Genomic DNA, 17,173 nt, shown 5'->3' on the forward strand with positions numbered 1-17,173 from the left:
ATAAAACATTTAACCAACGATATTGGACACAGGTGGTAAAAGCAGCGAGTGCAATGCAGCAGGATTTTCCAAACACAGCAGGATTTTCCAATCACAGCAGGATTTTCCAAACACAGCAGGATTTTCCAATCACAGCAGGATTTTCCAAACACTCACAAACTTGGAAGAAGGAGGGAAGTGATGTAGCACAAAGCTTCCCAATATGTGACATGCACAGGGCTGGTTTGGGGACCAGCTTTGGGAGGACAATCAAAGCACTGGCTTTGGAATGACACAAGAATTGTGTGGCTGTGCTGGCACATCCCAACCCCAGCTCTGGGAATTTGGCTGAGCAGTCTGAGCTCTGCCTTGTGATGGGCCATGCTCAGTTTCTGAATAACACCAAAAACAAATTGAAAATGGATTATGTTTGCATGATGTGACTTTTGTGGACTGTGATTTATAAAATGTGGTGACAGGCTTAACTCCAGGGAAGAAGTCTTGAATAGAGCAGGTGACATGTCCTAGGTGAGTGCTGAGTGCTCTGTTTGCTTTGCAGCAGGTGAGCTGACTTCTGAATAAATCCTTTGTTCCCAAGTCTGTCACCTGGAATTATCTTCATACATCATGTGTAACTTTGGTATGAAGTTAAAAGTTCTGTTAGGATTACAAGGTTGTCCAAGTTGCTCTCTAATATTTGTTCTCTTTATTTATTTTTTAAATATCCATTATTGCAAAACTTAAATCATGTTTGAAATGTACATTATGTGAAGTGAGGAGGGTCTAGGAATGCTGCAAACCCCCTTGGAGAAGGGAGGTGAGTGCTGGAAATCACCCTCTCAAAGAAGTCACAAAGTGAAATGGCTGAACAGCTCCAACCTTCAAATTATTTCCTTTGTTTGTGTTGCCTCAGGAAATTAGCCATCAGCTAATTTAGATTACAATGGATTAGATTTCCTTAATGAAATGCAGGTAACTCTCAGATAACTGTATACACAATAAAGACACTGTGGAGCATTCATTACCTCAAAATCATTGTTGTGTTTCTGTCCCTTGGCCAGTTTTGATCCTTTGAGGATTTTACTGAGAAAAAGCTCTTAAAAATAATGGGGGGTGCTGCAAAAGATTTTTGAAAATTCCAATTAAGTATATCAGCTTGTTGTTTTTAATTCCAGTTGGGCTTCTGGAATTCTGGTGGACAAGGACATCCCATCCTCTGCACAGTTCCTGCTTGGAAAGCAGAGTCAATGAGCATTCATTTGTAATCAAAACGCCTTTTTGTGTATGATATGATTTAAAGTATTATTAATCATACCTGTAGCAGATAAATTTGTCTTCTCTGGCCCATGGCAAAGAGCTGAAGTCTGGATTAAACCCAGCCTGGCTGTGAGGGGAGGTTATTGCAGCAACAACCCTGGGTGGGCTCCTTATATTACCTGATACCAGAAATCAGGAGGTTTGTTATCTAAGGCAACCCTTTTGGATAAAGTTAATAGTTTAATTAGAGGTTAAAACCCATGCTGTATGCACAAATGTTATGTATGAATGAGTTTGGCAAAGCACATCAACAGCGCTGCGTGTCTGTAACTGAAACTCCTCCCTTCGAATCCTCTCGTTTTCTCAAGTGAAAAAAAAAAAAAAGTTCAGTTCCGTCCTTTGTGCCTCAGTAAGCAAAGCCCCGACATAAAATTTACCAAAAACTCCGGCTTACAGCAGTTTGCTCAACACATTTATTTAAAGCTCAGGGGTAGAAATGGGTCTGAGAGAATGGAAGCGTTCAGACGTGTAAACCCTACCTGGAGGGACCTCATCGGGCCAGAGACACAAGGAAATAAAACTTTATTTTTCACGTAAGCCCGACAAACAGCAGTTCTGAGGCTGCTGCCGCTCGCTGATCTCAGGGCCCGAGCGGGGCCCCCTCAGCGCTCCCGCCATTACCGCCAAGAGCCCGCCCGCGCGCGCGCGCGCCGCGACGCCACCTGTCAATCAGCGCAACGGCGCCCTCTGATTCGCTGTCGCCTGGCATCACGTGGGCGGGGACTAGCCGTATATAATCGCGGGCGGGGTCGAAGCCTGCCGCCATTTTGTCCAGTGAGGAAAAGCGGAGCTGGGGTCTCGCTGAGGGTCGAGTCGGCTGAGTTTAGCGCGGGCTCCCTTCGCGCGCCCTCCCTCTAAGCACCGGTGAGGATCTTCACCCCGGAGGGGGGGGGGAGGCGGCAGCCGCGGTCTCGGCGCCCGGCAGGCCGGATGGAAGCGGCGGCGGCGGCGAACAAAGAGCGGCCGCCATTTTGTAACGCCGGGCCTGGGGCGGCGGCCGCCACGGCCCTGAGCGGAATCGGGCGGGGAGGCGGCGGGTTGCCGGGAGGAGCCCGTGCTCGGCCTGCTCCCCGCGGGGTGTGAGGCCGGGCGGGGTGGGCAGTGTCGCGGGGGCGGTGTGGCGGCATCCCGTCCGGCAGTGGCAGCGCTGGTCCCTCACGGCGCGCCGAGGAGCAGCTCCGGAGCGAGTCCCCGGGCATTGCCCGCGGGGCTTGGCGGGAGATGGCGCTGCTCGATCCCCCCGTTCGTGCGCGCATCGCCCTGATCCTAATCCCGATCCGGGAACAATGGAGCCTCCCCCGCGCAGCGCCCTCTGCAGAGCCCCCGCGCTAAGCGGGAAAAGGGGCGCAGGGACCTCCCCCCACAAAACTAAACAGTAAAAGTAAACGGAGTTCCCCGAAATAGTAAATTTTAATCACACTGTGGCATAGCAGCTCTCTTGTTGGATTTTAAGTTTTCTCCCACCCCATCGCCCCTTCCAAACAGTGTCTCCATGACAACGCATCACTGCTGAAGTTTCAGGGGGAAGTGGTCAATAGAGTGACTTCCCGTGGAAGTGAACAAGCACATGCGCTGCGTTAAAATATACGTGAACTTCTTTTTTTTCTTGTCTTAGCAATGCATCGTGACTCTTGTCCGCTGGACTGCAAGGTCTATGTGGGTAACCTTGGAAACAATGGCAACAAAACAGAATTAGAGCGAGCTTTTGGCTACTATGGACCACTGCGCAGTGTATGGGTGGCGAGAAATCCTCCTGGGTTTGCCTTTGTGGAGTTTGAAGATCCCCGAGATGCAGCTGATGCAGTAAGAGAACTAGATGGAAGGTAAAGTGTGCTTGGCTTGGCTGGTCAAAATATAGGACCTTGTTAGAGTGATACTGTTTTAAATTGTGAAACTTAAACTGGAGGATTAAGGTCTTGACACATTTTTTATGCACTCTTTATTTGTATGGTACTATAAGATGTTGTTATAGTGCAGCAGTAGAATCCCCAAATGGTTTAGGCTGGAAGGAACCTCAGCGATCATCCAGTCCCACCCTTCCCGTGGGCAAGGATGCCTTCCGCCATCCCAGGCTGCTCCAAGCCCCGTCCAGCCTGGCCTTGGACATTTCCAGAGATTCAGGGGCAGCCACAGCTGCTCTGGGCACCCTGTGCCAGGGCCTGCCCACCCTCACAGGGAAGGGTTCCTTCCTATTGTCCTGTCTATCCCTGCTCTCTTTCATGAGTAGCATTGTAATGTTTAATTTTGCATTTCCCAGTTGAACTCCCAAGTTAGGAATTATTTGCATCTCTTTGTGTGTGTTAATTAAATTGCAGATGGTGTTACTATGAAGAGGTAAAACTGATTGTGGAGACTCTCCTTTGCTCTTTCCCTGCCTGCTTTACTGGCACAGCAGTTTTGAGAAGCAGCCAATCCTTTTGTCTGCCAAAGAATCCCGGAATGGTTTGGGCTGGAAGCCCATCCGGTTCCACCCCCTGCCGTGGGCAGGGACACCTTCCGCTGCGTAGCCTGGGTTGCTCCAAGCCTGTCCAGCCTGGCCTTGGACACTTCCAGGGAAGGGTCCCCCATAGTCACGCTGGAGCTACTCTGGGCACAGTGCTTTTTCAGAACATTTTTTCCCTCACGCATTGTTTTTCCATCTTGTGGCTCGTGTATACTTTGTTCCACGCCGCCTGCTCCCCGGCAGCGCTAACCAGAGTCGCCCTCTCTCCCCAGAACGCTGTGTGGGTGTCGCGTCCGAGTGGAGCTCTCCAACGGGGAGAAGCGGAGTCGGAACCGTGGCCCCCCTCCGTCGTGGGGCCGGCGCCCTCGGGATGACTATCGCAGGAGGAGTCCCCCTCCTCGGCGCAGGTACCTGGGCACAGCACAATCCTAGAGCTCTTGGCACAGTTACCACCTAGCATCCTAGGAGCAGGCTTGTTAAAGGCATGTTGATGGATGGCATTCATCTATCTGATCATGATTCGGAAATGACAGATGCTAAAAAAAAAAAAAACCAAAATCAACCCCCCTACAAAATCGAGGTGAACTTGAGTTGTGTTGAATGTTGTTGGCTTTTGTCCGTAGGTGACTGTGCAGTTGGTAGTCAGTGCCCTCTGTCCTGGGCTTATTCTCCTTCCTCTTAAAACCTGCTCATCTTCTAGTCACACTTTCCCTTTCTTCCCCATACTTCAACTTAGGCTGTTCCTTTCCTTTACTCCATAATGGCAAAACATGACATACAGCAGTTTAGCATTTCCATACCGATGGGTTTTTCCACTTTGTTTGCAGAACTTAAATACTTCCCAAGCAGGCAGCTGTTTAATAATAGATTGAGTAACAGTTGCTCTAAACATCTGGAATCTTGACACTTTAGCGTGGAAGTAAAGCATCATGTGACGATCCTGTCACTTGAGGTTTACAAACCCAGCTCTAGCATATAGCAGGATTTTTGGGACCTGGCACGTTCTTGGACCCAGACTAGTTTGTCTGGCAGTTTAAGTGTGCACCGTGGTTTTTACAGGACTGAATTTACCTGTGGCAGGTGAGTGAAGTCCTCCCAAGCCAGGGTTTCAAGCTTACCCTTTCGCTGTTGAAAAAAAATAACACATTAGGAGTATTTGTTAGCTAATAGACGGTTGTACTGATGGCTTGTTTTTCATTTTTTTTATGCTTTTTGGTCCATCTATTAATAAAAATGAACCCGTTACAGAGTCACCATCATGTCTCTTCTCACCACCCTCTGAGTCTGCATTAGCCAGCCAACTAGCCCTTTCAGCGTCATGTGACCAGCGCGCCCCATGCAGCTTGGCTGGTGTCGTTTCACATGACCCAGGCATGGCCAGTCGTCAGGTTGCACCGCCCTTTGGTTCCCGAGCATGCTGTTTTCTCTCAGCCTTCTCTCCAACCTTAACCAAATCGGCAGCAGCCACCTCGACCGCCCACACATTCCCGGCCAATCAGCTCAGCTGTTTATTTACCAAATGTCTTCACAACAACTACAGCAGCAGCCTTCGGCTAACAAAAAAGCAGGAAAAATCCACAACACCCCCTTCGCCAACCAACTAAATACAACGCAACATCTGGCAAAACCTTTTCAGCAAATTCTTCTTGGCAGTCAGTCCGGCAGCCTCACCTCACCATTTCTAGCTTGTTGAAACCAAAGACTTGTAAGTTTTTCCTGCTTATACAGTTTACTGCTGGTTAAAATAAGGAGTAAGCGGCTTATAAGTAATTACTTTTCTCAATCAAAGGCTGGCTGTGCATAATTGAGTGGTAACGTACATATGTTGCTTGAGAAAACTTTTAAGGGTGATACGGAAGCTCTTACACTGTGAATAATGTAAAAACCAGGATATTTGCATGTGAGATGCCAAACTAAATTTTTAATAAAGCTCTAACAAATGTAGCTTTTCCTTGCCAGAAAAATCCTATCACCTTTAAATGGTTTTACTAACAGTTTTCAAAACTTAAAACAATTACTTTTTGGGATGAACTGGGCCGAGATAAGGTTATATTTTTTAATTTTTTATTTTTTAATAAGAAAATAGTCTAAACACACTCTATGGCATTAAAAATGACAATCACAACTATGCAGTTCTAATGTAGCACTTAATGGCATTATCAATATTGACACTGAGCGCATTTTCACTTTTTTTTTTTCCACTTGATATCTCTTATGTCTTGTTACGGACCTTTTTGGCTTGCATGGGTTCCAAAACATTTGCTCTGTGCTTTTTTTTTTTTTTTTTTTTTTTTTTTTTTTTTGGAACCACCTGTGGGACTTTGGTGTGGTGTTCTGGGCAGTGTATTTAGTTGAAATGGAAAGTGTTGCATTGGACAACTCTGCTCTGACGCATTCTTAGTTAAGTGAATTCGTGGTTGGAAACGTGCTGTTCACACTGAGCTTGGTTTTACTGCCTAATCTTTCCATGCCTTTTACTGGATGATGGATGCCAGTTATTCTTGGCACGTTCCCTGGGCCCAACAGTGAGTTTGACAAGTTGGGAAATGCCTCAGCCCATTAAAGCTCAAAGAATGGATGAAGTGCCTCACGTTTGGTTTTCTGGTTCTAGATCACCGCGAAGGAGAAGCTTCTCCCGGAGCCGCAGCAGGTACGGATCCCTTCCCTGCCCCGCGGACTGCCCCAGCCTGGGGGCTGAAAAGAGCAGCCCGAAACAGCTCCACGTGTGGGCTGTGCACAATGAGCAGCTCAGGAGAAGAGAGGCAGATTGGCTTCTGTAATTGCTTGCCTGGAATTACTGAGCTGTTTGGGATTCCAGGGATAGCAGTGGAAGGATGCTGAGAACAGAAGTCATTTCCTTTCTGCAGCTGCCTGGCATCATCTTCTGTTAGTTTTCCCCAAAGTTTAAGTGTTCATGTGCTACTCTGTCACAGATACTTTGAGCATAGGGTCATTGAGCCCTGAGGTGGGAAAAGACAATTAAGATTGAGTCCAGGCATAAATCAGAATGTGATTTGAGTGGGATTCTGAAAAAAAAAAAAAAAAAACACAAAAAAAAGCAAACCCCCAAACTTCTGCAAAGTACTACATGCCTGTCTACAGCACATTATAAGCTGTTGGCTTGGGCTGATTGTTCTTCCCTCAAGAAGGATCAATAGCAGCATCAGTAACAGGTTTCCCCTGCTGTAATAGTCAGAAACCCTCACTCCTGAAGGGAAGCTCCTCAGGAAGCCCCCTTGGCCTGCCGAAGCTTTGCTCTGATGGTGTGGTGTTGTGATCTGTACCAGGTCCCTCTCCAGAGACAGAAGAAGAGAGAGGTCACTCTCACGGGAGAGGAACCACAAGCCCTCTCGCTCCTTCTCCAGGTCTCGCAGGTAAGGAGAGCCTTCAGTGTTTGTGGTTCTGAGTAAATGTGAAAATAACTTTGTTCCTTGTTGGAGAATCACCTCTAGTGTCATAGGAGATTCTTCACCTTAAATAATAAGATACTTCATCAGTTTTATTAAATGAACAGTATTTTAAAATGCTTAAATATCACCTGCTGATTGTGGCTGCGGGGCTTAGAGGAAAATCTGCTGTTCTGACACCTGATCCTAACCTTACCTGTCTGTTCTTCAGTCGCTCCAGGTCAAATGAGAGGAAATAGGACTGTGGGAAGGAGCTGTGTACAGGAAGTCATGAGATCCGAGGCCAGGAGTATGTACAGAACATTGTTTTGTTTTGAGACTTCATAAAGCTTGGTGCATTTTTAAAATGTTTTAGCTGTTGAACTTGCTTTGTTCCTTGTATCTTGTAACAGGTGGCAGATGTAAAGATGTGAATCTGTATATGGTTCTGAGCAGATCCTATGATTTGTAATATTAATGGTTTTCCAATGTACCGTTAGACATGAGGGGTGTGTGTGTGGAATGGCAGATGGCCTGTGTCGTGTAGCTGGGAGAGCAGGGCTGGGGGTTGCTGGGGCTCAGCTCGAGGAAGCGTGCAGGGCTGGTGTGTTCCTGGTGGGATCAGGCCAGGAGCAGAGCAGGACACAGGTGCTCCATAGCCCAGGTCTGGGAAAGAGAGGAGTGAGCCAGTGGCGGGAGGGGGGGGTTAAGGGCTGGGGGTTTCAGCTTCATCCAGCTCCAGTTCTGACTGAGCTGCTTTATATTCCATGAAATCAAACTTTTTAGTTATAGGGTCAGTTAATTTTGTACTTGGTGTGAGTAGAGTCCTTAATTAGATGATTGTTGATTGACCACGTATTCCAGAAGCTCTGAATAGACCAAATCCACAGCAGAACTGACGCCTGGAGTGGATGTGTTGTGTCTAATGGTACATTGTAAACATTAGTTATTAAACATTTCTTTACTGTACAAGAATTTTCATGTCACTTGTAAAATGTCTTTTGTGAGATCCTTGGGATTAAAGTTTTGGTTACAACTCGTTGTTCAGTATTTAACTCGTCCCTGACTGTGCCACTCCTCCCACGTGGCTGTAACACAGCAGTGAAGTGTCCTGCACAGCTGTACCTGTTCACTGTCGTGGCGAGGTGCAGGGTGCCCCTCCACCATGGCACTCTAATCCTGTCTCACAGCTCCAGCGGGGGTGCTCAGTAGCTAGTGCCATGGTGGTAGACCTGGCTTCTTGCCTCTAGTGATTCCTTGGAAAACTGGCTGGACATGCAAAGGCTCACCATGGCCTTTGTACACCAGCTGTGGGTTGGGAACAGCAGCTAAGGTATTTATCCCATCTCGGTCTGGAAACCACAACTTAACCTGGAGATTCACTTGCTGTAGAAATGCAGCATGGCTGGAGAGCAGGTGGAGCTGCCACGCTGCCCAAGGGCTCCCTTGCACCTGAATCCCCAATTGCTCCATTGGTTCAGTGGGGTGGTTTAGATGAAATCCCTCGTGATAAACACTGGTGGTGGAGTTTCCTTTGCTTGGTGGTTTCCAGGCAGGGACAAGGAGATGGTGAAGCTGGAAGAGAGGGAGGTGTTGGTGCTGCTGAGCTCAGTGTCTGGATTGATTTTTTTAATGACTTTGTCTTGGTTGGGCTGGGTCTTGAAGGTCTCTTCCCACCCCTCTGATGTTCTCTTGAGTGAAAAACTGTTGCTGTGTCTCCCACCTCGTGTCACAGAAAGGCAGGGTCGCTGTAGGTGCTGCGAGAGGCACAGCCGGAGCTGCCCCTGGAGCGGGATTCAGCAGTCAGCTGGGACTGCCCGGGCCCGTCCCAGCTTTTGCGTGGCCCCGTTTCACCTGCGGAGGGTGAGGAGCAGCGGGTGGAGCCGGCTCGGGCCGCGCAGTGCCGCCGGTGCCCGGCAGAGGTCAGCGCGGCTCCTCCGGCCCGGGCCCGTTCGCTCTGCAGATGCCCCAGCCCAGCTCCGGGCCCGGGGGCTGCCCGGGACCCCAGCCCAGCTCCGGGCCGGACGGCGGGGCCAGGGGATGTCTGGAACCCCAGCCCAGCTCTGGGCCCGGGGCCTGCCCAGGGTCCTGCTTGGTTCCGTTCCCTTTCCCCACATGCCGCTGGCAGTGTCGGATGTGCAGACGGGTCACAGCTCATGGTGCCTCTGCCAGCACAGACGTTCTTCCTGTGGTTACCTGGGGGAACAAGGAGCCTTCAGTTCAGCTGCTGCAGGGAGAGAAATCTGAAGTGCCAGAGACAGTGGGAAGCAGGTTGTGGTTTTCATACGCAACAGTCTTGCGGAAGCGTTTCAGTTTCAGGTTTCTGACTATTTTACTCCCCAGCTGAATGAAGAAGTTGCCTCTTAGATCAGAAATGTGCCGGTTTTATGTAACCGGGCGGAGGTTTGAAGGGGAACACAACAAACAGCTTCTAGAGAAAGATGGGAAATGTACAAATATGTATAAACACTGACTGGACAGCCCTTCCCACGGGGTATAGGTAATGAGCTATTTTTGATGTACCAGCACATTCATGGATTCCAGGCATCTCCTTCCTGTCTGAGGGAGTGACCGGCCTGGGAGTGTTGTGTTTAAAAGGTTTGCTCTCAAATTAAATGTACAAGGAAGTGTTGGTGTTCTGAGGCTGGGGACATCCCTTGCCTCTCCCCAAAGATTCTGACACCGGGAAGAGCCACCAAGCAGTCTGTCCCTGCCAGGGTAGGACAGAGGGACACTATCAAAGGCTCCATGGCAGAACCTCAGCCACGCCCTGCTCAGGAGACCCCTGGGGTGATGGAGCAATTGCTGCTGCCTGACACCTTCTAAATTGTTTCAGGGCCTGGTTTCGTGGTGCTGACAGTGATGATTTACACAGTGTTTCTAATTTGGGGAGAGCTTGAACTGCCCCTGCTTCAGGCAGAAGCATCCTGGGGTTAATCCTCAGAGGTCCTCAGCAGTGCCTGAGCACATCCCAGTTACTGTATACACTCTCCCTGGGGAGAGCATTGTGTGCAAATGGGTTTGCACAGAAGAGGATCTTGTTTTTTTCTTCTGATGTACATGCTGCTCTTTGTTTATGACAAAGATCGTGTTAAGAATGTGCCTTGCACTTAGAAAGTGGAGAGGTTAAGGATGTCCTTGCTTTTGTTGGGATTTGTTTCACTGGCCTTCAGACAGGGCCGTGCTTGGGTGAGGAGTTGTGATCATCCCAAGCACTGACAGAGCTTCTGGTTAGGCTGCTCCGTGTGCAGGATGACATGGCCACAAGCATAGTGCTAGTTAGGACAAAAACTGGAGAAAAGGAAGGCTGACAGAAAATGTTAGAAAAACAAGGAAAAAATCCCTTGAAAAATAGATTAGTTTTGTGTGTTCCACTCAAATTCACCAGGTTTTAGGGTACCTTATCCTGTCAGAGCTGACCCTATTCAGGAAGCTGAAGGGAGCCAGTGTGGATCATACCCAGAGTTGATTTCAACGCTGAACCTTGGGAAGGATTGCCAAATCCCTGTCCAGAGGTGCAGCCTTGCAGTTTTCTGGTTTCTCCTCTATTAAATTGATTTGCTCCCCCTCTGAGGGCAGAAAAGAGCTGCAGAGTCCAGAGCCAAACATTGCTCTGTGAAAAAAGAGTTTTGTTACCCTTGGACAAACAGGTGTGCTGTGTTACCCCCTCATCCTCCAAACACAGTCTGGGTCTGGAGCTTTGCTCTGCTGTCCTCTGGCCACAGCTGGGGCTGCAGTGTGTTACTGATGGAAGGGCCTTGCATTTCATCCTCTGCCTTTGCATTTCCTTCTTTTTGAAACCAGAGAGACACCCCACAGTGCCAGTGGGTCTTCTGCAGCAGCCTGGCACAGGTTAGACCTTGTAGCTCTGAACCTCTCCTGCTTTGGTGGGGGTATGGTAGCAGAACCCAGCGCTGGAAGGATTTTTTGACCTATAGATGTTTTCAGGGTTTTGTGTTTATTAATGAAATGGAATCACTAAGGTTGGAAAAGCCCTCTAACATTGAGTCCAGCCATTCCCCCAGCAGTGCCTGAGCACTTGTGCAGCTTTTTACTGCTCTTATCACCTCTTTTCAGTTTCCAGTTTTGCTTTCATTTGCCATGATCTCATCACCATGAGCTGCCTCAATGTCTCCTGATGCACAGATCCTCACAGTGGCTGAATGTTGAACAAATGTATTTCTGTTGGATTTAATCCCTGTACCCCTGTTCAAATCCTGCCCCAGAAATGCTGTCCCAAAACCTGAGCTGCAGTCCCCCCCACGGGTCAGCCTGCTCTGGTGCTGTCGGAGTGCAGAGTCTCTTGGCTGAAAAAGAAAAAAGCAAGTGCAAAAACTGGAGCATCACCCCTTTTGCAAACAAAAGGCTGAAGGGCAGGAGTCCAATTCCAGTTGCTCCAGTTGGACCTTAGCTCCTGCACGGGGCGATGGCACCGTGCCCTCCCTGCCCTAAAGAGGCAGCTCCCCACTGCCCTGCTGCTGCAACGCAGCTGCCTCCAGCTTCACCCTCAGCCTGCCCGAAACTGGCAGAATAAACCAATTTCTGCTTGGCCATGCTTTGCAGTCAGTCAGGGGCTTGCTGGAGCTGGAGCCTTATCCCAGGCTCTCACGTGAGAAGTGTTCTGGCTTCCTCCAAACATCATCACTGTCTGGGGTTGCTCTTTCGTTTCTGCAGTTTCACTGGGGCATGGCCACGAGTTCCTCTGTTAATGCCTTTCAAACAAACACGGCTGGGGACTAAAATAAACACGGGATCCAGACAAATATAAAATAGACATGCGAGAGGAACACTGTGTTCGTTCCCAAGTGATTCATGTGGCTATTATTTAATAATTTAGTGGCTGACATAACTTGGAGTTGAACAAATCTTCACATTGATTCCCGTGGTGTTTCTGCTTGCTCCTCTAAGTCACTTTAGCCGTCAGATTTTCTGTGGGAGTGATCCCAGTTGGAAAAGGGAAGCACGTGTCCTTCCCATCTGGATCCTGTCACCATGGCCAGTGGTGTCACTCCACAACCTCCCTGACTGTGAGGAGATTTCCCCTGCTCTGCTACAGTCACACTGTTGTTCTTGGGCATTTTGTTGGGTAACACAGAAGCTGTCATGTGCCACTGGCTGATGCCACCCCCAGAACACCCCGAGGAGTGTGACAGGCCCTGGGCAGCCCCAGCGCCCCGTTGGGACCGCGCTATCGGGCTGCAGCAGGGGTAGCAGGGTGGGGCACCGTGTCACTCGGGCTGTCACTTGGGAAGATCACCCCTGCCAGCTGTGAGAAGGCATTATCTCCTCGTGGGCAGAGGCTGCTTAGAACATGAATATTCAAAAATATTCAGCAGGAAGTCTCCGCGCTGTCCTAGCCCTCCCTAATGCTGGAGGGTTTGCTGTCGGTGTTTGATACAAAGTGTTTGCAGTCAGTGTTTCACAGGATCCCAGAATGGTTTGGGTTGGGAGGGACTTTAAAACTCATTTTGTTCCACCCCCTTCCATGGGCAGGGACACCTTCCACTAGCCCAGGTCGCTCCAAACCCCATCCAGCCTGGCCTTGGACACTTCCAAGGCTGGGGCAGCCACAGCTTCTCTGGGCAGCCTGTGCCAGGCCTCAGCCTCATCGCAGGGAAGGATTTCTGCCCAACACCAGTGTTATTGCACCTCGTGCACTGGGTGCTGCTCTTCCTGGTGCTGGATTGATCAGCTTTTCATGCACTTGTACTATAAACTTTGTGGGAGGAGGTTGCCCAGCTGGGGAGATAAGCTCCAGGTGTGGTTTGCTGCCACTCCTGCCAAGTTGTCCTTGCAGCTGCCTGGCTGACACGTGCCACTCAGGAACTCGTGGATGAAACTCCGCCAGGTTTGGAGTCAGGAGTTCCCCTGAGCAGGGAATGTTTGACAGGGACCCATGGGGTACTTTTTGATCTGTAGGTATTTTCAGTGTTTCCTGTTTCATAGAATCATGAAATCATTTATGTTGGAAAAGCCCTCTTAAGATCATCATGCCTAACTGTTCCCCCAAGCTCTGCCAGGTCCAGCACTAACCTACCCATATTATTTTTGAAATATGTCCCAGGATGGTGACTCTGCCACTGCTCTGGACAGCCTGTGCATGTGCTTGACAACCCTTCTGGTGAAGGAATTTTTGCTAATACCCAACCTAAACTTCTTCTGGTGCAGCTTAAGGCTTTTTCCTCTCATTCTGTCCCTGTTTCCTCACAGCAGAGCCCGACCCCCCAGCTGCTCCCTCCTGTCAGGAGCTGTGCAGAGCCAGAACGTCCCCCCTGAGCCTTTTCTCCAGGCTGAGTCCCCACAGCTCCCTCGGCCACTCCTGGTGCTCCAGCCTCTTCCCCAGCTCTGTTCCATTCTCTGGACACACTCCAGCTCCTCAATGTCTTTCTTGCCGTGAGGGGCCCAAAACTGAACACAGTTCTCAAGGTGTGGCTTAGCAGTGCTCAGCACAGGGGCACTTCCCAGCTTTACAGCACCCCTCTCGCCTTGTCTGCCCCCCTACTCCCGTTGTGGATTTCCAGTTGATAATCTATAAGTCTCTCAGTGTTCTGCAAAGCTGAGGTTTGTGCAGAGGTGGGAAGGGCTCTGGAGCAGCATCGCTGCTGGTGGGTGAAGTACAGAACATTTTAAACCCTGTTTCCATCCTCTGTGGCACTGCTGACCACAGCCCCAAGTTCCAGCAAATTTTTTTCCTGAAAGAGAAAGTTTTATTTTGGCACCTGGAACTCCCCAACTTTAATCTCTGTGGACTGGGCAGAGCCCCTCTAGTGTGTGGAGTGTGTCCACCCCCATGGCCCAGCTCGGGGGGCCAGCGGGGTGAAAGCTGCTCCTCCATCCCCATTCCCGTAAATCCTGCTCTGCCTGACAGACATGGAGGAGGAAAAGTGCAATCGACCCTTACCCCGTGTCAAGGTGGTGGCTGCCATATCGTCACCTCTGCCTTAATTGCCATCTCAGCTGTCCCCTCCCATTACCTCTGCTCTGCTCCGGGCTGTGCGCGAGTCACTGCACAAGGCAGGGCTGTGTCTGTCTGTCTGTCTGTCTGTCTGGGGTCTGGGTCCTGGTCCTGCCCTCCCACAGATCCCACTTCATGACATGTTCAGGGTCTGCCTGCCCCTGGCTGTGGCCTTTCCCTCCCTGGGCCCACGCCCGGCCCCACTCCTCGCCCCCCAGCACAAAGTGAATCACGAGGCTGTGCTGGACTGGGGCATTCCCGAAAGGTGTGACTGGAGATCCCAGGAGATGGTGACACACGCTGAGCCAGCGGGTGGTGGGATGGGCAAGCGGGCCAGCGTGCACATCCCAGAGCCCAGGTTTGTGTGGGACAACCCAAACTCCCAGCATTTGAGAGTGGAGACGCCCCATCCTGGTGTCTGGGTGCTCCAGGCAGAGGGTGCCCCGTGGAACTGGGCTTGTTTCAGAGGTGACATCATGAGCAAGTGCTTAGAGCTCCCCATCCTCACCTCCTCGTGGCTATAAAGGGCCACATGGAGCTCCCAATGGATTTCACACCACCCATGGCGAGGAGAGCAGCAAAGCCCTCAGCAGCAGCCCCGTGCCACACGTGCTGTGCATTGGGAAGGAGTCACATCCATGGACAGCTTCCAGGGGCTGGGCTGCACCGAGGGCTGGGCACCCGAGAGCTGCATGGACAGGAGCAATCCTGCCCCACGCTCCCTCCACTTGCTTATCCTGCTGGGTAAGCTCCTGCTGTTCCTCCCTCTGCCCTCGCTGAGATGCCCCTGAGGAGCTGCTGGCTACAAAATAACCCCCGGTGGGTGTTTTGGATGGAGCTTTTTCCCTGCAGGAAGCACTGCAAGAGGCTGGAGCCGCTCGCCCCCGGTTCCCAGTGGGTGTCTGTGTCCCCTCCTCTGTCTGCCCCGTCCTGCCGTGCTCCAGGCCGTGGGCAATGAGGTGGAGCAGCAAGGGAATAAAGGGGCAGCCGGGCGCAGGGTTTGGAGCCAGGTACTGCGGCCGCCCGGCCGTGCTCCGAACAATGAGGCCTTTGCTGCCAGCAAAAAAACCCCACAAAGCTTCCAAGCTGCTCATGGAAAGTCAGTGAAGCAATTACGTTAATGACTGTGAATGGGGCTAAAAACAATCTTGGATGAAAATGAGTGAGGGGCCGAATGAAGCGCCCGATTCATAGCCTGGCTCTCGCATCCAGGAATATTTCCAGTAAGCAAAGGCCTTGTTTTAGGACTGTCTCATCCCCTATTTGTGCTTGGTGGGACTCTATTTCCACTCTGCTGGGTCTGGTGTCTCATCAAAATGCCTTCATAAATGGGGCAAACAAGGGCTGGATATGGCAGGGGAACAGTCAATTAACACGATCCGAGTTCTTTTAGGGGCAGAGTTAATCAAGCATTCAGCGTTTTGTCATTCTTGTCTTTCTTTCCTGGGAAAATCCTATTAGTATAAAATCACTTAATAGGGCACTTCAAAGAGCTGATGGGAAAACAGGCTGCGCTGGGATACAAACGCCCTCCAGCCGAACACTGGCTTCATTTAGACTTCTGCTGGAGCGTGAGGGTTTCATTAAGAGCCTTCACGTTTCCCACTTAAAAGAAAAAAGCTTGTTAGCAGAGATAATAATAATAATAAAAAAACCACAGAGAAAAAACTCTTGGTGATTTGAATCTTGCTGAAGAGGCTTTTTAGTGCTGGAATACTCAGGACTTTGTCACTGGCAATCTGCTGTCCTGGGTTGAGTAATTTCCACCTGCCTGGGATGTTCTGGCAAATAAAAGCTGTTTGAGGAGGGGAAAAAAATCACCCCTGTGCCCCATGGAGTGGGACACAGCCCTGGCTGGACATTTGGGGTGTAGGATGGTGTGTTCTGCAGGACTGAACCCCAACCCCATGTGCTATCTCCCCACTCTCCGTGCTGGGGCAGAGGTCCTGTGTTAGGTCCCCCCATTTTCAGGGTGCTTCTCTGGGTAGAAATTCACCTTTTTGCAGAGTTTATCTCACCTTGAGAAATAAGTGTGCCTTGATCTCTGCCATCTCCATTCCAAAAGACCTCAGAGATGCTCATCTGCCCAAATCTTTGCTGTTTTCCCCTCTATGCTGGTTGATCTAACAGGAATATTACTTCCCCACCCCAAAAACCCCTCTTCACAATAGATCTTTGACCACTAAATCTCAAACCCATGTAAAATCCTTACACACAGGAATCTGTGTGCATTTAAAGCAGTCCCGATGAGCACGGGGTGGACCTCAGGGTGTTATTCCTGTAAACGCCGTCCCGTGAAGCCACATTTCCCCATTTCCCAAGGCTGGAGCATTCCAGCCCTGATCCCTCCATCGGACCCAAGCCGTTCTGATAAAAACGAGACCAAGCTCCCGGTGCTAAAGTGATTTCAGCTTTTATTATAACAAAGAGAAAGGCCCAAAGCCAGGGGTACAATGGTGATTTCAGCATTAATTCTAATAAAAGCAAGGCCTAAAGCAGGGGTACAATGGTGATTTCAGCATTAATTCTAATTAAAGCAAGGCCCAAAGCAGGGGCCCGGGCCGAGCAGCAGCGCTCCCGCCGAGGATGCTGCAGCGCCGGCGCTGGGGCTGCTCCAGCAGCGATGCCCCGATGCTCCAGGGGAGCAGCACAGCTCCCCCGGCTCAGGAGCCCCTTTTTGTCCCGTGTTTTGTCCCTCTGGGTCGGTTTCTGTCGGGATCCTTCATTCGCATGAAGGTTTGAGGCGCTCGGTTGGCCCATTGCAGTTCAGGCCAGGCTGGCTGTTTCGCTGGGGGTGCTGCCCTTTGCTGAGGTGTGTTCTGGTACCTGAGTACCGGATTTCCTAAAACTACCCTTTAAACTCCTTTTACAATATAATAACCAAACTAACAGCCCGTGCTTAACGATCTACCAACTATTTTACAACAGTTTCTCACCTGTTTTTCCCTGCTCCCCGCTGGAGCTGCCGCCCGTGTCCCCGTGGCTTTTGGGGTGCTGCTTCCCGAGTCAGAGGAGGACACGGGACGGGGACGAGCCTGGCAGAAGCGCTGTGCCCGGGCACGTTCCCTGACGGATGCCGGGCTGTGTGCGATG

At 50.4% G+C, this 17,173-nt stretch overlaps 1 protein-coding gene across 1 annotated transcript; it reads left to right on the plus strand.

Annotated features, from left to right (window-relative positions):
- Positions 1-2,006: 2,006 nt before the first annotated feature.
- Positions 2,007-8,167, plus strand: SRSF3 (serine and arginine rich splicing factor 3). Its single transcript, XM_038162543.1, has 6 exons — positions 2,007-2,160; positions 2,912-3,119; positions 4,012-4,146; positions 6,351-6,389; positions 7,027-7,113; positions 7,358-8,167. The coding sequence occupies exons 2-6, from the start codon at positions 2,914-2,916 to the stop codon at positions 7,383-7,385; spliced, it is 495 nt and encodes a 164-aa protein (XP_038018471.1). The 5' UTR covers positions 2,007-2,160; positions 2,912-2,913; the 3' UTR covers positions 7,386-8,167.
- The last annotated feature ends 9,006 nt before the right edge of the window (positions 8,168-17,173 follow it).

Source organism: Motacilla alba, chromosome 26, assembly GCF_015832195.1.
Source record: "Motacilla alba alba isolate MOTALB_02 chromosome 26, Motacilla_alba_V1.0_pri, whole genome shotgun sequence".
Lineage (NCBI taxonomy): Eukaryota > Metazoa > Chordata > Aves > Passeriformes > Motacillidae > Motacilla > Motacilla alba.

Excerpts from the sequence above, each read along its gene's own strand:
- SRSF3 (XM_038162543.1), top strand. The coding sequence starts at position 2,914 with ATGCATCGTGACTCTTGTCCGCTGGACTGCAAGGTCTATGTGGGTAAC. Across the intron at positions 3,120-4,011 it reads GTAAGAGAACTAGATGGAAG|AACGCTGTGTGGGTGTCGCG; the intron begins GTAAAGTGTGCT and ends CTCTCTCCCCAG. Across the intron at positions 4,147-6,350 it reads AGTCCCCCTCCTCGGCGCAG|ATCACCGCGAAGGAGAAGCT; the intron begins GTACCTGGGCAC and ends TTCTGGTTCTAG.